The 25,197-nt window shown below is 43.8% G+C and overlaps 1 protein-coding gene across 1 annotated transcript in view; it reads left to right on the top strand.

Annotated features, from left to right (window-relative positions):
• ADAMTS10 (ADAM metallopeptidase with thrombospondin type 1 motif 10) overlaps positions 1 to 25,197 on the top strand; it is a 118,322-nt gene that overhangs the window by 42,235 nt on the left and 50,890 nt on the right. The window contains exons 14-16 of the mRNA XM_089670008.1: positions 2,003 to 2,148; positions 2,264 to 2,327; positions 14,629 to 14,731. Of these exons, the coding sequence (XP_089526134.1) occupies positions 2,003 to 2,148; positions 2,264 to 2,327; positions 14,629 to 14,731 (313 nt within the window). The remainder of the gene's footprint in view (positions 1 to 2,002; positions 2,149 to 2,263; positions 2,328 to 14,628; positions 14,732 to 25,197) is intronic.

Below are 25,197 nucleotides of genomic sequence, written 5' to 3'. Positions count from 1 at the left end.
ACATATAAACATTTATTGCAGGCTGCACCTGTGTATCGTTGTTTTGCAGATACATTCATATATAACTCCATTTCCCAAGCACTATTATCACCCACATAATATTGCAAGATCCCATGTATGTTGCAATTGCATTGTTAAAAGGAAATGTTTATCCAGAATCTTATTTATATTCAATAAATTATTAATGAGGGATTTATATTTAATTCATTTAGACCTACAGAATAAAAATAACCCCGCCACCCACACTTTTTTTGTTTAAGATTGTCTTCACACTCTGCCCCCTAAAATTCTAAACCTCGCTAAACTCCTCACTTTTATTTCCCTCCTCAATAGTTTCTTTTAGTTTCATAATACAACATAGTATGGAATTCAGTTTGCGGTAATAATTATGCTTTGTGCACAGTAACGTGACAATATGCAATCTCCTGCAGCTCTCTTCTTTAATGGCATCCAAGTTTCATTATACAGCATATATGGGCATTGCCACCAAGCAGAGCCTCCTTTCCTCTTTACATTTATTACCATTTTAAATCAGTTGTTGCCATAAGGTGTGATGGTGGGCAGAGCTGTATTTACTGTAATGGCATTTGTGGGCCAGTGCCTTGGGTAGCCTGGTTAGTGTTACTAAACTCGCAACAGTAAAATCAGTCTGTATATGTAGTAAAGAATGCTTGTTATACTCACTGTGGAATCAAAGGGGTTAATCCTCTGCATTGGGTAAAAAGGCTGTTTGATCCTTTCTTCTCTGTTCCTTCCCTTTTTCAAGTGACCACCTCTTATCTACAGACTGAACCATAGGCATGCACATGCTCAGTTTAGTGTGTATTGCTAGAGAGGGTTTTTTTTCCCCTTGGGAGCGGTCATGTGATTAGCACAGGGCCAATCAGCACTGTCCAGACAGAGGTCAGGGAATTTCCATCCTCCTAGAGCAGAAAGAAATCTCCTACAAGCTTTAGCTAGTGGTGGGCTGGACACAGATAGAAGTCACAAAACCGCTCTGAATGCTAATGAAAAAACGTATTTAGCAGTTTATATTTACTAAAATAATTACATTTCCGTGTCCTGTGTACTGAGGGAGACCAGATATAGTGAATGCAGGGTCCTGGGTTTAGTAACACTTTAAGGGGGGCAGCACCAAGCCTCAAAATGAAGATTTTTTTTCCTTCTTCTGTCCACTTTTGGACAATTGTGACTAAATTTAGGTAAATGACTGTAGAGGAAAGGATGTGTAGGAGATGTAAAATATTGAATAACTAGCATTGTGCTACTCAGTGAAAAGGTATTCCATCGTACTCCATCGTACTCAAATCATAAATATAAATATCTCAAAATTTCATATGCATATGTAATATTTTATATATATTGGGTGTGGGAGCACTTTATTGATTTGCAACTACTTGCTATATGTATGAAGCAACATTTAGGGGCATTTTATGGTAGTGTAATTTCGTTTTTATTATATATTTTGATGTGCAGGAGATGTTGAGAAGAGTCCTATAGTTCACAAAACATGAAGCCATGTCTGTTTTCTCTTGTTTGGTGATCTAAATGGGTGACTATGGTAGACAACAAGGTGCTGTCAGCAGCACATTTTAGCATTAGGGGTGGAGCTTGTACAAGGTATATCATGATTCTTATTTGAATGTTGTTTAAATTTAGCCCTAATGGTGGAAAAGGCTCTTCTACCCTAAGTCATCATTACACTACTGGTATGCATGGCCTTGCTATTCTACTGTGGCATTCCCATGGTGTAATGATGATGTATTGTGCAAGTTCCCTTCCCAAGGATAGTTCATCCATGGGTTGCTCATTCTGGATATGAAAAGGTTTTAATCACATTTTAGGAGCCATTCATTGAGATATCCTGAAAAATCTTCAGGATTTATAAACACTTCTTGCAATTGCCTTGTTTAGTTTGAAAAGAACAGAAAGACCATTTCACATCCAAAATAATTGCTTTAGTTGAAAGACAACCTTATGAATTTTTTTTTTCAACTTTTAGTGGTGCTATAAAAGGGAATGTGTTCCTTTTGGAACACGGCCTGAAGGGGTGGATGGAGCTTGGGGACCCTGGTCAACTTGGGGAGAATGCAGCAGGACCTGTGGAGGAGGAGTGTCATCATCTGTCAGGCACTGTGACAGTCCAAGGTAGGTTTAATCACCTTCGTTGTTTTGTGTTTTAATTCATGGCCATTTTACTCTATGTTTAACTTAAATCCAACAAGGCAATTATTAATAATTTATTTTCTGTTTTGGGTTTTAGGCCAACTATTGGAGGAAAATATTGCCTTGGGGAGAGAAGGAGATATAGATCTTGCAATACTGATGTGAGTACAGCTTACAAGCTGCATGTGGCATATGTGTATGTTTGTGGATTTAATTAGAGCAGTGTTTCTCAACCTTTTTTCAGTCAAGGCACCCTTTAAAATTATGGACAGTCCCGAGACACCCTTTAAAACTATGGACAGTCTTGAGGCACCCTTTAAAATTATGGACAGTTCTGAGGCACCCTTTAAAATTATGGACAGTCTTGAGGCACTCCAATCTAAAATGTGAAAAAATTTATAGTTTTATATAACGTGGCAACTTCCACACAGGTTGGGCACTCAACGTTAGAGGTGATTTATTCTTCCAAAGCAAATACACTATTGCAAACGGGTACTGACTAGTATTCCAGTGTTTCTCTTCTCCCTCAGTTTTTCTCCATCACTCAGCTAATGCGCCAAAGCACCACTGAAGAAACCTCAAGGCACCCTGGTTGAGAAAGGCTGAATTAGAGGATTTACTGATCTTTTATTTTAAAACATACACAGAAAGACGTTTGTACATATGGGTACGTGTGGCCAAATTTTTTTTCTTTAGCTCTTGATAGGGAAGAGAACAGGATGTTGGCCCTTGCCCCAAAACTGTCCAAAGCTTAACTCCTCTCTCCACCCAGATACTTACTTACGTCTTCTTCCTCACAGACTGCAAAAAAAAATTCAACAAGGGTTTTAATTCTTCCCTACTTTATCCAAGCTAAAGAAAAATGTTTTGGCTATACACTTTAAAGTTAATGTCTTATAAGCAGGGTCCACTTGCCCCACAGACTGTCAGTGTAAGTGAGGTATGGGCAGGCAGTTTCACAAAGATGGGAAGAATTAATGATCTACCTAGAGAGCACAGCAGTGCCCTGGTAGTTTATTGAGAACTACAAACAGATAACCACAAAGGATGTTGATACTTGTAGTTCATTCATTCACAGAACTCTGTAAATGAATGAGGAGGCCGTATGGGAGAAGCCCCGCACAGCCACATTATTTTCAAATAGCGACAGGAGAAGATCCCCTGTCTGCTGACACAGAGAGGGCTTGGATTTGGAAGTGGTTGCAAGAGTGGGAACATACTACATGTTCCACCCTAAAAATGGGTGAACCCAAAAGTAAATCTAAAACCAAAAATATAATATATTGCAGCTTACTAGTTATTAAATGTGGTGACTACATTAATTTTCCTTTTTTAGCCTTTTTCCCTCTGTTTTTACCTAGCAATGTAGCCAGTAACACACCTACTGTATTAGAGTGCCTACATTCTGGATGAAGAAGCAACAGAGATGCTTTTGGGCAGCAGCATTGTTAGTCTGGGGGAGGGTAGTACATGAAAGAAAAGCAAAACCAGCGCTCAGGTCCATACACGTCCTAATCACTCGCTGAGGTGCAGCCCTCTAAAGATCCGGGAATCTTGATAATACTGGAAAAAAGCAAAAAAGGGCGCACTCTCCTCATGCATTACTGTTATAAAGACATCAGACTGTCACCTTCCCTCCTCACCTTCAGGCGCTCCCTGAAAACCCACCTCTTCAGGGAAGCCTACCCCACCCTCACCTAACTGCTGCTCTCCTTCATTCCTCCTACCACTCCATCCCCCACAGCCACTTCCTCCTGTACCTCTACCCCCTCCCTCCTAGACTGTAAGCTCGAAAGAGTAGGGCCCTATAACCCCTCGTGTGCTGTTTGTTGTTGCTGTAATGTTTCATGTATTGTCCCCCCCTCTATTGTACAGCGCTGAGCAAACCCTTTGGCGCTATATAAACTCAATGTAATGTAATGTAATGTAATAATAAAAAGAATTTATTGAAAATGACAAAAGTGTATACTCACAAACCAAGAGTCATAAATAAAAGCAAGGAACCAGAGCTCTGAGGAAGGGAGCCAGTCTCCCGAAACGCGTTAGCACACCCTGTCGCAAGACCACCATTTGCTGGGACTGTCACATTGGTTCCTTGCTTTTATTTATGACTCTTGATTGAGGGAGGGTAGTTGTCAGGGAAGAAGAGCTTCGCATCTGCACACATCTGAGCGCCAACGCCGGGTTCCCGATGGCCGTGCCAGTGTGCATGTGCATGCAAATGCGCACATGGTTGCATTCACCCGAGTGCGCACACGTGCACAGGTGGACTATTTAAACCCCTGCTGCAAACAGAATGGTGCCTTCTGGTCTACTGCTTCCTGTATCTGTATCCTGACTCCTGTGATCTACCTGCTTGACTCTGACTACGACTGAACTCCGCCTGCACTGACCCGGCTCTCCCTTTGACTATCTGCTTGCCTATTCCTCTGTACCTGACCCGTTCAATTGATCCTGACCCGGCCTGCCTGACTATTCTACCTCTCCCACCTGTGACTACCTCTGGCTACCAGCTGCCGCGGTCATCCGCATCTCGGCTACACCTCTCTGCTGCTGCACCTGCTCACCTGCATCCTGCTACCCGCATCCTGGTCTTCCGGGTCTTCACCTGCCAGCTGTCACCGCAGACCCGTCAGTCACTCGTGCAACTCCCAGCTCGATACCTCCTGTCTACCCTATCAGGGGTCACAAACGGGAGTGGTAAGAGGATGCCCTCTCTCCACATCAGGCTCCACCACCAGGTACATTGCAGTACCAGAAGGCCATGTCGGAGCCTGAGAGGGGGGCCTCTCCCCTAGATAAAATTTGTCATCACATCTCGGCACTAACACAGGCCGTAAAGGATCTTCAAGAAGGATACACACGGCTGTAGAACTACCTTCAGACCTTAACTACACCTGCGTTGTCTGTTAGGCCCGTAGCAGCACCTGCTCCCGATGCTACTCCAGGAAACATAATACCTCCTGCTGTAATGATGTTACCTCCCGAGCCAAGGGTCCCTACACTGGAAAGATTCTCTGGCGATTGCAGCAAGTTCCGGGCGTTCCACAACGCATGTGAGCTTTATTTCGCTTTACAACCTTTACTCCCTTGAAGTAACTAAGGTGGGATTTGTGATTTTCTCTGCTCCAGGGAGAACCACAGGCATGGGCCCACCACTTGCTGTAAAAGGAGGATGCCAAGTTAGCCTCTTTAAACATCTTTTTTGACTCCATGGCTCAACTGTATGGTGACCCCAGCGAGCCGCATCAGCAGAGGCTGCTCTTCATGTACTCCAACAGGGATGCAGGGCAGTGGAAGATTACGTCACAGAATTTAGGCGCTGGAACGCCAATACCAAATGGAATGACGCTGCCCTAGGTTACTAGTTCCGTGTAGGCCTTGCTGAATCCCTGAAGGATGAACTGGCCCGTGGAGGAGTACCCAATACTCTGGAGGAGCTCCTTAATCTCTCTATAAAGATTGATCGTCCTCTTAGGGAGCATAGATTAGAGAGATCCACAGGGCTAAGTCACCCCATATGGATGCTACCTAGGGCTCTACCGTCAACCAACATGCCACCAACCAGCTCTGCTACACCTTCAGTGGAGGAACCTGAACCCAAGCAAATAGGTCTGCTACGAACCTCTTTGACACCCGAAGAATGCCAGCGTTGACACCAGAATAACTTATGCCTCTATTGCGAAGAAGCCGGGCACTACGTGCGGAACTGCCCCGCCAAGTTGCGTAAGTTAGCAAATGACTTACCTGCCAATCCACCCCCTGCTCCCATCAACCATGCTCACATTTCCATTCCTGTCTCCTTTCGGCTTTTGGAAAGAGCCCTTCCAGTTTCCGCTATCCTTGACTCCAGAGCTTGCAGCTGTTTCATCGATGTAAACTTCGCCCGGCGACACCAGATACCTTTACGAGCTAAGCGCAGAAACTTACCGTATATTTGGCTGATGGATCCAACATCAAATCTAGAGCAGTTACCCAGGAAACAATTCCCCTACCGGTAATGATACCCTCCTCGGGCCACAAGGAACTATTATGTCTGGATGCCATTGCCTCCCCAATATTTCCGGTTATCCTGGGAATCCCCTGGTTACAGGCACATAACCCTAACATCAAGTGGGTATCTGGTGAAGTGAAGTTCTAGTCCACCTACTGTCATGAGCACTGCCTGCTCCAACCCCCGGCTCCATCCAGACCCCTCCTATGTATTGACGCAGAATCTGATGTGCACCAAATAATCCCAGCGGCCTATCATAGTTTCCTGGATGTTTTTAGTAAACGTGGTGCTGACTCCTTGCCACCAAATAGGCCATACGACTGCCCAATCGAATTACTGCCTGAGGCTGAAATGCCCTTTGGTCGGATTTTCCCTTTGTCAGAGTGGGAATTAGAAGCACTAAAGGAGTACTTCGACGACAGCCTGAAAAAGGGGTTTATCCGCCCATCTACCTCCCCGGCGGGAGCTGGCATCTTCTCCATAGAAAAGAAGGGTCACTCTCTTCGTCCCTGTGTGGACTACCGTGAGCTAAATAATCACAATCAAAAACAGATACCTACCACTGGTTACAGAACTATTTCAGAGACTGAGATCTGCAACCCTGTTTACTAAGCGGGATCTAAGAGGAGTTTATAACCTTGTACGTATCCGAGAGGGGGATGAATGGAAGACTGCCTTTCGCACCAGATTTGGGCATTTCGAATACCTAGTAATGCCCTTTGGCCTATGTAGCACTCCAGCAACTTTCCAGCATTTTGTGAATGATATTTTCAGAGACTTCCTAGACATTTTCGTTCTAGTGTACCTTGATGACATTTTAATTTTCTCCACTTCCCTTGAACTCCACCTAGGTTATGTGCAGAGAGTCCTCAGCCACCTAAGACTTCATGGTCTTTACAACAAGCCCCAGAAATGTAAATTTGAACGCCAAAGCATCCAATTCCTTGGATTAATCATTTCCACTGAGGGGTTCAGGATGGATCCTCAGAAGTTTTTCTGCCATCTTGGAGTGGCCTGCACCATCATACAAGAAGGGAATACAACGTTTCATTGGATTCGCAAATTTATATAGGAGATTCATCAAGGGCTTCTCAGCCATCATAGCTCCTATTAACCAGTTAACCAAACAAGGCATCCGATTCCATTGGACAACCAAAGTACAGACAGCCTTCGATTCCTTAAAGGAATTATTCACCTGAGCACCCTTCCTGAGTCATCCAGATCCAACACTCTCCTTTGTGGTGGAAGTTGATGCAACAGAGAATGCATAGGAGCAGTCCTATCACAGGCAGGGCCTGAAACTTCTGTTACACCAAGTAGCATTCTTTTCCCACAAACTGTCTCCCGCAGAGAGGAACTATGATGTGGGGGACAGGGAACTGCTGGCAATCAAATTGGCTTTGGAGGAGTGGCGGTATCTCTTGGAAGGAGCAGCACAACCCATCCTAATCTAAAGACCACAAGAACCTGGAACACCTGAAGACGGCTAAACGTTTAAAACCCCAGCAAGCAAAGTGGGCACTCTTCTCACGTTTCACTTTTCATATAACCTGTAGGCCAGGATCCATGAATGTTAAACCCGATGCCATGTCCCGGATGTTCGATGATTCTAGGGATCTCCCCATTCCTGACACGGTGCTTTCAGCAGGAAATTTCTGTCTCCTAAAAACGGAACTATTGTCACAAGTCCAGCAGGCATCAATGGGGGCTCCTTCACCTCCAGGAGTAACCCTATTGGCTAGAGAGGGCTTATTGTGGTTAGGAGACAAGATTTTTGCACCAGAAAGTGTACGGCTGGGGATATTAGGGCTATGTCACGATCATCCCCTGGTGGGACAATTTGGAGTCCACAAAACTCTAGACCTAATTCAACGCCACTTCTGGTGGCCTGAATGGGAGAAAGACTTCAAGGCGTATGTAAACTCATGTCCTACATGCCCTTACCAATCCCCAATCAACCCTGGAAGATGATTTCCATGGATTTCATCGTGGAATTACCCCCATCTGAAGGTTGTTCGGCCATCTTCGTTGTAGTGGATTGATTCTCAAAGATGGCCCAAAGTTCATTCCTATGAAAGGAGTACCCTCTGCAACAGAGATGGCCCAAAGTTTCATTAAGGAAATAGTAAGACTTGATGGAGTTCCGAGAAATATTGTCTCCAATCAAAAAGTACAATTCACCTCAAGATTCTAGAGAGTACTTTGTGAGAAATTAAGAATAGAACTCTCATTTTTGTCAGCCTATCACCCCCAGACTAATGGACAAACGGAAAGAGCAAATCAGACACTAGAACAATATATCCGTTGTTTTACTTCGTTTTCTCAGGATGACTGAGTATCATTGTTGTCCTTGGCCGAATTTGCTTATAACAATTCTAAGCACTCAGCTACAAAGCAATCTCCATTTTTCTCAAACTATGGATTCCATCCATTATTCTTATCCAACACATTGCCTGAATCATCGATCCCAGCAGTACAGAATACCTTTGGGTCCCTCCAACGGAACAACAAACTACTACAAGAGGCAATCCTGAAAGCTCAACAAGATAACAAAAAAATTTTTGATAAGAAAAGAAAGGGGGACCTGCTCCTAGAGCCTGGTGAACAGGTATGGCTGTCTACAACAAATTTAAAATTGACCTGTCCCTCAAAGAAACTTGGTCCCAAATTCCTGGGACCTTTCCCAGTAAAGAAGAGGATCAACAACGTATTGTACGAACTCCCTTTGCCTGAAACACTGAAGATACATCCGGTATTTCGCGTATCGCTACTCAAACCCTCAGTACCTAATCCTTTTCCAGATCGAAAATCAAAGCCATCTGAATCTGTGATCGTCAATGGCGAAACAGAATATGAGGTGGAAACAATCATTGATTGCAGAAAGAGAAGAAATCAACTCCAATATCTGATCAAAGGGAAGGGATATGAACCTGAAGATAATTCCTGGGAGTCAGCATCCAATGTCCAAGCCAGAGATTTAATCTTTGCATTTTAACGCAGGTACCCTGAGAAAATGGCCCAGTTGGGCATCCAGAGGCTGCCCTTGAGAGGGGGGCACTGTCAGGGAAGAAGAGCTTCACATCTGCGCACATCTGTGCGACAACACCGGGTTCCCGATGGCAGTGCCGATGCGCATGCGAATGTCCACATGGTTGCGTTCACCCGAGTGCGCACACGTGAACGCGCTGACGTGCACAGGCGGGCTATTTAAACCCCTGCTGCAAACAGAATGGTGCCTTCTGGTCTACTGCGTCCTGTATCTGTATCCTGACTCCTGTGATCTACCTGATTGACTCTGACTACGACTGGACTCCGCCTGCACTGACCCGGTTCTCCGTTTGATTATCCACTTGCCTACTCCTCTGTACCTGATTCGTCCAATTGAACCTGACCCGGCCTGCCTGACTATTCTATCTCTCCTGCCTGTGACTACCTCTGGCTATCAGCTGCCATGGTCATTCGCATCTCAGCTATAACTCTCTGCTGCTGCACCTGCTCACCTGCATCCTGCTACCCGCATCCTGGTCTTCGGGGTCTTCACCTGCCAGCTATCACCACAGACCCGTCAGTCACTCGTGCCCCTCCCAGCTCGATACCTCCTGTCTACCCTATCAGGGGTCCCGAACAGGAGTGGTAAGAGGACGCCCTCTCTCCACATCAGGCTCCACCACCAGGTACATTACAGTAGTGTTGGATGTACTAGCAGATTTGGATACACTAAACAAATTGAAGCTGAACTCTAGCTAACATTATAAAAGCAGTTACAGCAACAGTTTTGTTAATGTGGGGATAAAGGTTTTACATAAATAAATACATACACAATGGGGGAATCCCTCACGCTGAGCTATTGTATGCTGACAGCGGGAGACTTCCCTGCCATCAGAATACACTGATCAGCACCACTGGCTATACAGAAGATTTTCCAACAGGCTGGTTGTGTCAGAGCTCCCGGGTATGACCAGAGGTATGTGACTGACGCAGGGAAACGCAGGCTTCAGATATGTTATAAACAATACGATTTATTAACACTAACAATACATAAACGTAGTGCAATACTAAAACATAACACAGTGCAAACAAACCAAACCAAACCACCCACAGATAACAGTACATACAATGCAAGCGTCGTCAGGCAGGCCGGGTCAATAACAAATGGGCAGGTAGGAACAGGAGGAGCAGGCAGAGAGTAGTCAGGTCACGAGCCGGGTACAGCAACTAACAGGCAGGTAGGTACAGGGGGTCAGGCAGAGAATGGTCGGGGTCACAAGCCAGGGATCAGAACAGGAGAAGTCAGCAGAGGTCAGGATCAAACAGGGTCAGCAACAGACAGGAACAGGAACAGGAATGCCGGAACAAGATACAGGGCCCAGGAAAAACACACACCAAGGCAGAGTCGGCAGGTCTGGCCATCCCTTAAATACACCAGCATAAGCAGTTTCAGGTGTTTGACTGGCTGCAAGGTTGAGTCTCTGATTGCTGGGAGCACCCGCTGGCCAGCCCTGGTACTGCAGCCCATAAGGCAGGTGAGTCCCACCATTGCTGGCCAGTCCATTCCTGACAGGTTGTATGCAATTCAGTCCAAAGATTGAGTTGAGTACAACCAGCCTGTCCATACATCAACCAAAATTCCGCCATTCCCTGCTGAACTGGCCAAATTTCAATCCATGTATGGCCGGGTTTACAGGCTAGATCACCAGGGAAAAATAAAAGAAAGAATGCCTATTAAAATATAAAGTCATGCAGCCATCACATGTAAGAATTGGTAAGTGCGATATAATACGTTTGCTTTTGGGTTTAATACCATTTACAATTTTATTTTTATTCTCTGCCCAGTATTAGATATTAGTGGCTGTACATAGGTGTGTAGGGTGCATGTAATACTGACTTTATTCAGACCAAATGTGTTTATACCCCTTTACTAATTTGGTACACAGCTAGAAGACCAATTTTAGTACACTGGTGTTCTGCAAACCTGTAATCAAACTTGATAACAGCATGGTATGAGTTCTGAGTCAAGGATTACATGCAGTTCCCTTCTTCTTTCCTTTTGATAATAGAGATGCATGGAACTTCACTTCTCAGCAGCCCTGCCAAAAAAAGACCTCTGAAGAGTTTCTTCACACGCCCAGTGTTTTCCCAAAGCATCTCACACATACATTAAACGTGGAAGGATTGAGCAAATGAGCTTCACACTTTGCTCCTCACAACTTCTTGTTCCAGGCAGCATCCTTCTGACATCATTGACCCTGCATTGACCCTTCAGCAATGTCTGAAAGCAAAACAGTTAAAGGAGGCTGAAGTGGATTCCAATTCCAATGTAGAAATAAAACTAGAAAAAAAAACAGTTTAGAAACAAAGGAAGATACTTAGAATGGAAAAACTGTTTTTTTACTTAGCTGAAGATGAGCCATAATGCATCCCGGGATTATGTCTTTGGACTTAATTTCCTTGCCTTACACCATGTGAAGTATGCTGCCCAAGTGCAAGAGAAAGGTGCCTTTCCTGTTTTTTAGAAGCGTAGGAATAACAGGAATAGATAGGACCCTATCTCTTAGGGCCTGTGCTTCAACAACCATTCTGGTAAAGCCAGCAATTGTGAAGCGAGGTGGTAAACCAACCCTTGGGACAAAAGATCTGGGCAATTTGGAAGAGAGTCTACTGGGTGTGTGATGAGGCCAGAATACCACATCTGCCTTTGCCAGTATGGTGCAATGAGTATAATTGAAGTGCCCTCTGTCACGATTCTGTGAAGAGCAATGGGAAATACATTGATCAGGTTGAACCCACAAAGTCATCCCATGCTATGGCTATAGGATCCCTGAACCTGAAGACAAATTTGGTCAGTTTGTTGTTGAGTCTGGAAACCAGAAAGTCAACATCTGGCTTTTCCCACAAACAACATACCGTATTTGCCGGCGTATAAGACGACTTTTTACCCCTTGAAAATCTTCTCAAAAGTCGGGGGTCGTCTTATACGCCGGTATACGGCATACTGACACTTTTTAGGGGGGCGGCGCAGTGCCGCCGCCGCCCCCCCCTTCCAACAGAAGGGACACTAAGTACAGGGGTGGGCAGGGGCTGTTTCTTACCTGGCTCCGGTCCCACGACGATCCGGTCCAGGAAGCACGGCTGCTCCTTCAGTTCGGCCAGTGGATGTTCGCGCGGCTGCTCGGCTCCGCCTCCTCACCGGTGATTGGCCACCAGAACTGTAGCTCAGGAAAGGCACACAAGCCGAGCGGCCCCGCGAAAATCGAGTGCAGGAGTAGCAGGTAAGTGTTCAGTGTAGAGGTGCTGCTGCAACCACATATGCTGGCTGCAGCAGCACCATACTAGAACAGGGTCAGCAAGTGTAATTGGTTTCAGTGGGAGGAATAGTGCCCCATCATTGGTATCACTATTCCTCCCACTGACACCAATGATGGGGCACTATTCCTCCCACTGACACCAACGATGGGGCACTATTCCTCCCCCCCACTGACACCAACGATGGGGCACTATTCCCCCCCCCACTGACACCAATGATGGGGCACTATTCCCCCCCCCACTGACACCAATGTTGGGACACTATTCCTCCCACTGACACCAATGATGGGGCACTATTCCCCCCACTGATACTAATGATGGGGCACTATTCCTGCCACTGATACCAATGATGGGGCACTATTCCTCCCACTGATACCAATGATGGGGCACTATTCCTGCCACTGATACCAATGATGGGGCACCTATTCCCCCCACTGATACTAATAATGGGGCACTATTCCTGCCACTGATACCAATGATGGGGCACCTATTCCCCCCACTGATACTAATGATGGGGCACTATTCCTGCCACTAATGCCAATGATGGGGCACTATTCCTGCCACTAATACGAATGATGGAGCACTATTCCTGCCACTAATACCAATGATGGGGCACTATTCCTCCTACTGACACCGATGATGGGGCACTATTCCTCCCACTGGTGTGCATTGGAAGAGGGGTAGTCTTATACGGCGAGTATAGCCCAAACACTACATTTTAGCAGGAAAAGTAGGGGGTCGTCTTATACGCCCAGATAATTACAAAAAACCTCCTGCACTCACAAGGACTCCTACCCTATAACCATAAGCTGCTGACACTAAGCTTATACCCAAAATAAGTGAATAAACAGTGCAAAAATTATGAGTGCAGCGCTAATTAGTATCTAATAGAACCGTAATACAATATATACTCAATCCCCAAAATAAATCCAAGATACTCAATACATATACAGTGTCATGCATGTATTCCCTCATGGGGAATATCTCGTGCAAAAACGTGAAAATAAAGTAATATATACTATAATAACATATATACTAATAATAAACAGTGCCACACAAAAAGTGCACAAAGGAATAAACGATAGTTCAAATACGAGAAAAGTCCAAAGTTAATAATAATAATACTGATGATGCTGTGCTTAATGATGAACTTCACACTCCACTCTTCATGCAAAATTATGTGCAGTGTACGTGATGCACACGTGACAATCCTTAACAGCCAAAATGCCCCCTCACCTCCTTCCTTAGACCCCAAGGGGCCAGCACGCTTTCAGGATCACACTATCCTATCAGTATGGATCACTCTCTAGAAAATATCTTCCTCCTCCAGCGTCCACCAGTTTAGCAGCCAGCTCCTCCCAGGGTCATAGTAAGACACAAGCAGAGACCCTCCATAGTGCAACCAGTAATTTTATTGGTAATAGGTATAAAAAGTAGATTTCCACTCACAAAACGATGAATCTTCCAGCCTCCTACCACATGCTATGGGTGTACACCCATAGCATGTGGTAGGAGGCTGGAAGATTCATCATTCATGTCCACTTCTCTCATACTTCTCAGCATTCCTTCCGCCCTATGTCCCTTAATGGACTGTAAAGAAATATCTTTATGACCAAAGGATAAAAGGCTTGCAAGCTTTAAGAAAAAAAGCAAACACTAACAGTCCAGGATTGCACTGGTGACAGCAATTAGGCGTTGGGCAGTTCTTAATACTGAACTCTGAGGGGTAAAAAATGTATAGAAATATATTTCTCGGTTTCAAGGATATAAATTCCACTTTGTGTTCACCGAATACCATTGTAAAATAGGAGTGACATCATCACTGGGCTGCACATAGCCAGCAGGCTGCCTGACCAGTCACCGTGCACAAGGATTGAGAGCAGCAGTGGCCAGTCTTTACTGCAGGAAACTCCTGCACAGAGACAAAATAAAAAAGTTCTTTCAAACTGGATTACTGCACAGATATACACAAAGGACACAGATATCCAACTAAGAATTCACTTGATTGTGTTGAGCATTTGAATAACATTTGTTAAACTAAGATTACAGGTTTTAAATTATAGGAACACTCAATTTATGCTCTTACATACATGGTTTCTTTAGTTTACCACAACATAACATTCAAATTATCTCAGTACAAAACTAAATCACATTTTTTTTTCCAGGACTGCCCACCTGGGTCACAGGACTTCCGGGAAATGCAGTGTGCAGAATTTGACAATGTGGCATTTCGAGGCAAATACTATTCATGGAAAAGCTACAAAGGAGGCAGGTATCTCTAGTAGCATGTTACTTTTACTGGGTGCTCTATGACAAAACCACAAGCCTTACATGGAAAGAAAGGTAGTGATCAATTTCATGCATGTTATCTGTTAAAGAAGTGTATTTTTTGTTTAAACTATTGGGGAAAAATATAGATACAGTATGTGCAATGCTATGGGTTTGACGTATAAGATTTTAAAAGGTTAAATAACATTTAAAAGTATAGGTAATACAATCAAGCAAAAAGTATTCCTTGTTTGTTAAAAATATATCTTTGTGCTTAACTGTCCCCCCTTTAGTGGTCTGAAACTCTTTCTTCTATAACAGGTCAATGGGGACTTTGTAAGTGATGTCATCCCTTATAGAGAGTTCTTTGTCTTGACATTGCTGAAGTATTAATTACTTTGTGGATTGCACAGAATATTATGTGCCTCAAAAAGAGTCTCCAGGAATAATTAAAATCAGCTCAAGTTAGTCTGATGGGAATTGGAGAGAGGGCAAGTAGTGTTTGGGCAGTAAAAGCTAAAGATACCTGAAAAACAATAATATTCAACTTGCAGTGAGCAATAATTCATATAGTGCCAAACATAAAAAATAAAGTGCTTTGTGTCAATATTTAATGGAAAATGCTTATTGGTTACTATGTTTTTTACGAGAGAGACGGAAAAATACTGATTGGTTACTATAGGCATCAGTGAGAGAAGGAAAATGGAAAGAGCTCTGTGCCACTTTTAAAGGAAAATATGATTTGATTAATATGGGAAACACAGTGAAAAAAAGAGAAATTCCCACTGGTTGCTCTCTATAACAAAGTGAGAGAAAAAATATTAATTAACATGACAACGACCCGAAGCACACAACCAGGATAACTAAGGAGTGGCTCCGTAAGAAGCATATCAAGGTTCTGGAGTGACCTAGCCAGTCTCCAGACCTAAATCCAATAGAATATCTTTGGAGGGAGCTGAAACTCCGTATTGCTCAGCGACAGCCCCGAAACCTGACAGATCTAGAGGAGATCTGTGTGGAGGGGTGGGCCAAAATCCCTGTTGCAGTGTGTGCAAACCTGGTCAAGAACTACAGGAAATGTTTGACCTCTGTAATTGCAAACAAAGGCTTCTGTACCAAATATTAACACTGATTTTCTCAGGTGTTTCTTATGTTCAGCAGTGCAAGACAAATAAATTCCTTAAAAATCATACAATGTGATTTCCTGAATATTTTTTTTAAATTCTGTCTCTCAGAGTGGGAATGCACCTACAATGTGAATTTCAGACCCCTCCATGATCTCTAAGTGGGAGAACTTGCAAAATTGCAGGGTGTTCAAATACTTCAGTTCCTCACTGTACATAGAAGCCGTGGCGAAACAGAAAAAGCAGGAATGGGCCCAGCTAAAGGGAATGCTGGGGAGATGGTCTTTGTAAAACAGCTAAAGCAGGTATTCTGCATAGCGCCAAGCAAGTAAATGCCACTTGACTGTATTGGGGGGGGGGTGTTGAGGGCGGCTGCATCCCCCCCAAATTTCAGTTGTTCCCCCTGAAGCCCCCCTCCCACCAACTCCCCTCTACTCCCTCACACAGTTGCCAACCGTCATTAAATTGAAGGACAGTTTGTAAAATCCATGACCACAAACATTTAGTCTAGGATCACACTACTGCAGGTGGTTGCGGGAATCGCAACTATTCCTGCACCAGCAACCACCCGCAGCCAAAACACGCTGCTCTTTGCAGACGTGCAGGGCTGCCAGTCATTCTTAATGGTACCTCCACGCACCTAAAAATTCATCGCGTTTTGAGGTGTGGGAACAAAATGAGAGTGTATTGTGGAAAAGCACCATGCGATTTCCCGGCCACTGCAGTTCAAAAACTTTTTCTTGCATGAAACGCAGTCACAGCAGCCCATTCAATAGGCCCATGAATAGGCTGCTATGCCCAAGCTAATGTGGCCCAAGACAATCCCTTTTCTTCCAGTGTGGCCCAGGAAGGTCAAAAGTTTGGACAACCCTGGTTTAGAGAAAATGTAGATATATTTATATACCGTATGTAATGCTAATCTTATGTATCTAATCTGGGGGGAGTCAATGGTTGAGAAGACTCTGAGTGTTCTGGTAGATCATAAATTTAATAATTTAATTAATAAGTGCAGAGAAGGGCAACCAAACTGAAAAGAGGCATGGAGGAGCTCAGCTATGAGGAAAGATTAGCTGAACTGAATGTATTATTCTCGTAAGAAGAGATTGAGGGAGGATATGATCTCCATATACAAATACATAAGTGGTCCATATAGTGAACTTAGTGCAAAGTTTTTCACTTTAAGGTCATCACAGAGGACAAGGGGCACTCTGGAACAAAAGAGATTTAAAGCGGAACTAAACCCATTGATTTTACAGTTTCAAAAACAGTTAGGCCTCATTCACACCATACGTGCAGAAAAACTGATGAAGCCTGATGCGCAGATCTCTTGCGACATCAGTTTACATCAGTTTTCATGCACGGTTCAATTATTTTAACACCCGTTGCAGATACCTGCAACATGGTATGAAGAGAGCACATAGAGAACAATTGATTTTATTGTGCCTTTGTAGACTGCATGCAGAAAAACTGATGTCTCTACACCATGGTGTGAACGAGCCCTTAAGTTAACAGGAATGTAATTGTTACACTTGTGCTCTCAACCAAACTGTCAAACCATCAAATGGCTGGTGTCATAACTGATCACTTGTACAGCACCATGGCGGTTGAAGATCAAACAGAGGCTAAAATGGCAGCTTTCTTCTCTAAAAACAATAGGAGGGTTAGTTCTGCTTTAACCTCCACATACGGAAAGACCTTTTCACAGTAAGAGCTGTGAAAACATGGAAGAGATTCCCTCAAGAGCTAATTCTGGCCAGCTCAGTAGATTGTTTTAAAAAAGAGTTGGATGCATTCCCAAATGCACAAAATATAACTGCATACTATTTTTTTTAAAGATAATAATGCTAGGGGTAGTTGATTCAAGAAATAACTGATTGCCTCCTAGAACATCAGGTAGGATTTTTTTTCCCCCATTGGAGCAAATTGTTTGTCTTCCTCAGGATCAGCTGTGGGTATAGCAGGGCTTAAAATTCCAAGTACTGAGGTACTAGCCAGTCCTTAAAAATTATTTGCCACCAGTTGCCCCACCCAACCCCTACTGCTCCGTCCCTAATTCTGCCCTTAAACACACCCTCGTAAATTATATCCACCCCATCACACCCCCTCCCCCCCACAGCCATGTTCTCTACCCCCCTTCACACCACTCTTCCCCACAGCCATGTCCTCTACTCCCATCACACCCCCTCCCCTTCACAGCCATGTTCTCTACCCCCCTTCACACCACTCTTCCCCACAGCCATGTCTTCTACTCCCATCACACCCCCCTCCCTCCACAGCCATTTCCTTTACCCCATTACACCCCACCCCCACAGCCATGTCCTCTATCCCCTTCACACACCCCTCTCCCCACAGCCATGTCTTCTACCATCATCACACCCCCCTCCTCCCACAGCCATGTCCTCTACCTCCTTCACAGCCCCACCCACAGCCATGTCCTCTACCCCCATCACACAACCCCCTCCCCCCACAGCCATGTCCCCTATCCCCTTCACACACCCCACCCCCTACAGCCATGTCCTCTACCCCCATCACACACACCCCACAGCCATGTCCTCTACCCCTTCAAACCCCCTATCCCCCACAGCCATGTCCTCTACCCCTTTCACAGCCCCCCCCCCCCCCCACAGCCATGACCTCTATTCCCATCACACACACCCCTCCCCCCCACAGCCATGTCATCTATCCCCTTCGCACACCCTTTCCCCCACAGCCATGTCCTCTACCCCAATCACACCCTCCTTCCCCCCACAGCCATGTCCTCTATCTCCTTCACACACCCCTCCCCCCTACAGCCATACCCTCTACCTCCCTTTTCACCCTCCAAGCCATTTCCTCTATCCTCCTTTACCCCCCCCCCCCCCAGGGCGAGCAGGAGGGTACAGTACAGGGTGGGCAGAGATGCACAGCACAGGGTGGGCTGGGGGGTACACTACGGGGAGTAGGATGGTACAGTACAGGGCAGGCAAGAGGATACAGTATGGGGAGCAGGAAGGTACAGTACAAGGCTGGCAGGGGGTATAGTATGGGGAGCAGGAGTGTACAGTACAGGGCAGGCAGGAGGGTACAGGGCAGGCAGGAGGGTACAGTATAGGGAGCAGGAGGGTAAAGTACAGGGTGGGCAGGGGAGTACAATATGGGGCGGGCTGGGGGGAACAATATGGGGAGCAGGAGGGTACAGCACAGGGCGGGCAGGAGGGCATAGTACAGGGTGGGCAGGGGCGCACAGTACAGGGTGAGCAGGGGGGTACAGTTGAGGGTGCAGTAATGTATAATACAGCACTGTTTTGACAAGAGGGGGGAGCTGGAGGGGGAGAGTACTGCACAGCCTGCACCTCCTCCAAGCCCTCTTCTCTTTGCTGCCGTCACTTCTGTCCCAACTTTTCTGTCTACGGTAGGAGTTCACTGAGCTGGGCCCCCCCCCATGCACCTAGAGTGGAGCTCATGCGTTAGGACAGACCTGGGCCCTGGCAGCCTGGCCCCTCGTGATGTCCCCTACACACCTGTATGGGCTGTCCCCCCCCCCAATGCGTGCCTGCCTCCGATGCTGGGACACACTCGCCCCTGTGTTATTTCCACTCGCCGAATGCAAGCAGGCGAGTGAAAATTTTGAGGGCTGGGTATAGGATGGTGTTTATGGAGGTTTTCGATTTTTGTTCTCAAATGGTTGCACTAGATGGACTTTTATTTTTCAAACTGACTAAATATGTAACTATGTAAACAATGCGGTAGTTGCTGTGCTAAAAGAATCACAATAAAAATGTAAAACAAAAAATAAGCACATCACTAAAAACAGTTAAAGCTTAAGTATAGGTATGGTAACTTAAATTGGTCCAGGCTGGCTGTGACATACCTGTGGGTTCAACATGGATGCCAAAAATAACTTTAGTAGGCACCGCTACTACAGTTATCTCCACTAGCTTCCGGGTCCTGTGCCAAATTTAGCTTGGGCAAAAAGCAAAAAAAAATCATCCACCAGCTCCAACTGCTATACACTTGCTGATTTACTTTTTTTACTCACCCTTTAAAATCCCCAAATATACAGTTAGAAAGCCTATTCAAAGGTAATTGAATGTAATGCACCAAGCATTTTAGTCTTGCTGTATTTTTACAGTGCATTGCAACACACACTAAAGTGAAATTCAGAGTACAAATAACTCTATCATTAGTGCCAAATGGCAGTAACAGTAACCCTCAGCTTTGGTGTTAGTGACCTTACTAGAAACCCCAGCTTTGGTCTCAGTGGCTGCAATAAACCCCCCAGCATTGGTGTCAGTAGAGAAAATAATAATTCCCAGTGTGTTTAAGTGGCCACAATAATAACTCCTAGTTTTGGCTACAATAATACCTTTTGACATTTGTGTCTGTTGGCCCGTAAATAACCTCCAGCACAGATGCCAATGGACACAATAATAACCCCCAGAATTGGGGTCAGTGGCTGCAATAATGACCCACAGCATTGGTGTCAGTGGCTGCAATAATATCCCCCAACACTGGTGTCATTGACAGTACTATGAAATGCTATAAAACCCACCCCTGCATTGATGCTTAGTGGCAGTACTATAGTTACATAGTTAGTCTGGCTGAAAAAAGAAAAAAGTCCATCCAGTTCAACCATTAAAAAAAAAAAATTATAATCCTACACCCACAGTTGATACAGAGGAAGGCAAAAAAACCCAGCAAAGCATGATCCAATTTGCTCCTGCAGGGAAAAAAATTCCTTTCTGTTCCCCCAAGAGGCAATCGGATAATCCCTGGATCAACATTACCTATAAATGTTAGTATCCAGTTAAATTCTGTGTATCTAAGAAAAAATCCAGGCCTTTTTTAAAGCAAGGGCCCACTAAAGAAATGTAAAAAAAAAATTAACAAGTAAATACCTTATAATATACCACCTATCTAGTTACTAAAGCATTTTTTTACTAGCAGCAAAAAGATTAGAAATAGTCAGTGTTGATTGAGAGAGTAAAGTACCACTTTTCCTGCATTGATGGTCATGCTGTAGTGCAGTTATACACCCCTTCTGCTTTGGTGGTGTGTGGCAGTGCTATTAATCCTCCTGTTTTAGTGGACAGTGACAGTCCTATTAAACTCCCCCACATTGGTGATCAGTGTTAGTGCTGTTAATTTCCCCGACATTGGTGCTCAATAGCTACTTACCTGGTTACATACTCTCGCTCTCACTCTCCTCATATGACCAGTACTATACCTGTACTGATGGGTGGAGATCACTCTGCCTGACTGTACTACAGGTGTTCTTTAAATGCCAGGTGCAGGAACACAGAGAGCATTCCAGTACTTGGCAACCCGCTGCTGTTCTGCAATCTGCCTACATGTGCCCATCAAGTAATGGACCCAGCCTAGGACATGTACACAGTGAGCCAGTGACCCATGTGTTGGGCACCAGGAATCTAAAAGATTGATTTACTAAAGTCCCATATTCTATTCATCCAACTGATAAGGCAGAGCTACAATGTAATTGATTATATTTTCCTCTTAGGCTGCACTAAGAAGAACTTTGGACATCCACTGAATGCACTTATTATAACAAAGACATTCTATACAATAGTCTGACTAATTGTTGCCATACAGTCAATCCCACTTTGTATGGCAACCTTTAGACAGTTATTGAAGACATGAGCATACAAGCCCTAACATCTAGAATCGTCTAGATAGCATCATCTAACTAGGCTTGGGGCTATGTGAAAACTGAACCAGGATTACCTATGTACTTGCCTCATTAAGATGGATCATTTTCTAAAAGATATGAGGTTTCTTGCACAACTTCTCAAACATAGTTACATAGTTGGTAAGGTTGACACTGCACCATACAGTTCAACGTGTGTATGTGTATGTCATTACCATTTTCCATATTCCTGTATAATGTGTTCACTATGAAAAACATCTTAAAGTTTTTTCTATTTACACTCCCTGCTGACACCACCAATTGTGGAAGTGAGTTCCACATCCTTACTGCTCTAACAATACTGTTTTAAGAACCCCTTACACATATAAGATTACATTGCTTCCCATCCAACTTCATTGTGTGGCCATGTGTCTTTTTTACAGAACCTAGATTAAATTGTTCTCTCCCAATGAAAGAGTCACCATTTACAGATAGGTATATTGCAATCATATCCCCTCTTAAACGTCTCTAGGGAAAATAAGTTGGATTTTTGTAGTCGCTCCTCATAACTGAGGTCCTCCAGCCTGCTTGATAGTTTCACTGTCTTTCACTTTACTCTGTCCAGTTCAAGGACATCTGTCCTGAAGACTGGTGACCAAACCTGGAAAGTATACTCAAGATATGGCTCAACCAGAGTTTTGTAATGTGGAAATTTTTCTTTCTTGAGTAAAAACAACCTTTTAAATGCATGATAATCGCATTGCATTCTATTGCTGAGTCTGTATTCTTCTAGGACCCCCAGATCCTTTTTTATTCTTGATTGTCCCCAGAGATTTTCCCCCTAGCAAATAACTTACATTTTTCAGTATTAAACCTTGTCTGCCATATAGATGACCACCCCTCCTGTAAAGTTATTATTATAATTTTTTTATTATACAGGATTTATATAGCGCCAACAGTTTGCGCAGCGCTTTAGAAAATGAAGGTAGACAATACAGTTACAATACAATTTGGTACAAGAGGAAACAGAGAGTCCTGCTCATTAGAGCTTACAATCTAGGAGGAAGGGTTGAGTGATACAAAAGGTAATAGCTGTGGGGGATGAGCTGATGGAGGAAATAAAAGGCAGTTTACTAGTTAGAAGCAGGATATCATATCCTGTTGTGAACTTATTCCCCTGCTTAGCTTTGCATGATTACACATTATTTTGTGTGATATCATGTCAATGGTGATTTTTTAAAATTTACAATAAATTACAATAAAGAACAGATCATTTAAAATAATATTAGCGTTTGTGTAGTGTTTCCATTTCGTATGTACTAGTAAAACTACTAGACCAAACTAAATGTATCGTGTCAGCTAAATGTGCCTTGCAGACTTTGCCCCTAACTCCTTGTCCTGTACACTCATGTCCATGGACTCACGTAACCTACTTCGAACCAATCTAATACAGCTGCAGTGATGGAAGACAGCCTACAGCGTTTACGCAACAAAGTATAATTTGACCTTGATGTATAACATAATCTGCACCTGTCTATCTGTTCTTCCATGTAAAATGAGTGCTCTGTGTTTATTTCACACCCACGTGTCAGGCCCCCCCCTTTCACGGATCATCCAGTCTGTGTTGTGTTCACCCCACCTCCTCCCCTTACTGGCTTGTTGGGGAATTTTTCCCTTGGGAGATTCTGCATACAATTTCTAAAGTGGAAGATTTAGCTGAAATGCTCAGCTCAGCGCATTCCTGAAGGGAGAGTGCAGAGGTGCAAAGGGAAAATGAGGCCGGGAACAAAGCTTATCTACACCAGATGCAGCTAAATTCTTCCAGAGATCAGGAGTGCAGAGAACCTTGTCTATACAAGACAAGTGTACAAAACCCAACACACTGCGATAAAAAAAAAAAAAAACAGAATGTACTAATAACTGACTTAATATTTTAACACGCCTTAAATTTTGTGCTGTAAATATTTGGCTTCCAATATAATAGTATGCTTATTATCAGCAAACTCCAGATCAAGTTTTGTTAGTATAAACCACATCTGGACCTGGAATGCCTAGGCTTCTCTGTGACTAGGAAATATGGCCCAACATTCTGACAAAGAACAATTGCTACATATACTCAGTCACAAAGACAGCTGCTTGAGTCTCAGTATTGGCGCAACAATAATTTGGCTTTGTTAGATAGATTGCAGATCCTATATTTCTATTACCAATTGAGCTAATTATCCTGGAGTGTATGTATAACCTCTTTTTAGTTTTTAATAGGGTAGGGATGAATTAAAACCCCTTTTAAGTGATTTTTGCTGTCTCCATACCAATGGGTAAATTTCCCTTCACTTCCCAGAGATGCAACAGGAATGTAAAGGAAATCTCCCAAAGTAAGGGAGATTCCCCACATAGATAGTACTCCTGGAACAGGTGCCCTCATTAGGTATTCCCCTGTTCTAGGGACAATTTTAACATTTTGGATTTCCCGTCACTTTCTTTCTCAGTGACGATGTCCACATGTACCACATTACCAGTTGAATATTCCCAATGGGGGAACAGACAGCAATAAAAACCGACAGAAGGTTCAACCATTACACACTCTACCAAAAGTAAAAAAATAAATGCAGTCCAGAGATACAATTTAAACTACCACTATATATGTGTGTTGAGATAATTAACTGAAACATTTACTGGAAACCCATACAGTTGTGCTCAAAAGTTTACATATCCTAGCAGAAATTGTGAAATGTTTTCATTGATATTGAAAATATGACTGATCATGCCACAAAATGCTCTTTTATTGAAGGATGATGATCATATAAAGGAATTTATTATCAAATAGTTGTTTGGCTCCTTTTTAAATCATATTGATAACAGAAATCACCCAAATGGCCATGATCAAAAGTTTACATACCCTGGAATGTTTGGCCTTGGTACAGACACACAAGGTGACACACACAGGTTAAAATGTCAATTAAAGTTTAATGTCCCACATCTGTGGCTTTTTAAATTGCAGTTAGTGTCAGTGTATAAATAGTCAATGAGTTTGTTAGCTCTTACATGGAAGCATTGACTGGGCTAGATACTGAGCCACGGGGATCAGAAAAGAACTGTCAAAAGTCCTGTGTACCAAGGTAATGGAACTTTATAAAGATGGAAAAGGATATAAAAAGATGTCCAAAGCCTTGAATATGCCAATCAGTACTGTTAAATCACCTATTCAGAAGTGGAAAGTTTGGGGATCTCTTGATACCAAGCCAAGGTCAGGGAGACCAAGAAAGATTGCAGCCACAACTGCCAGAAGAATTGTTCGGGATACAAAGGGAAACCCATAGGTAACCACAAGAAAAATACAGGCTAGTCTGGAAAAAGACAGTGTAGTTATTTTGAAGGAGCACAATATGATGACACTTGAACAAAAATGAGCTGCATGGTCGAGGTGCCGGAAAGAAGCTTTTACTGCATCAATGACACAAAAAGGCCTGGTTATGCATGTCAAGGTGTTGTCAGGCTTATTCTAACTGGGATTTTTTGTGGCATTGGTACAGTAAAAGCTTCTTTCTGGCACCTCGACCAAACAGCTCATTTTTGTTCAAGTATCACCGTATTATACTCCTTAAAAACAATTACGCCATCTTTTTCCAGAGCAGCCTGTTTTTCTTTTGAGGTTGCCTGTGGGTTTTTCTTTGAATCCCAGACAATTCTTCTGTCAATTATGGCTGCAATCTTTCTTG

This window comes from Staurois parvus, unplaced genomic scaffold (assembly GCF_062004578.1).
Source record: "Staurois parvus isolate SC_StPar_1 unplaced genomic scaffold, SC_StPar_1.0 ptg000086l, whole genome shotgun sequence".
Lineage (NCBI taxonomy): Eukaryota > Metazoa > Chordata > Amphibia > Anura > Ranidae > Staurois > Staurois parvus.
This window is presented reverse-complemented; position numbering and strand designations above follow the sequence as displayed.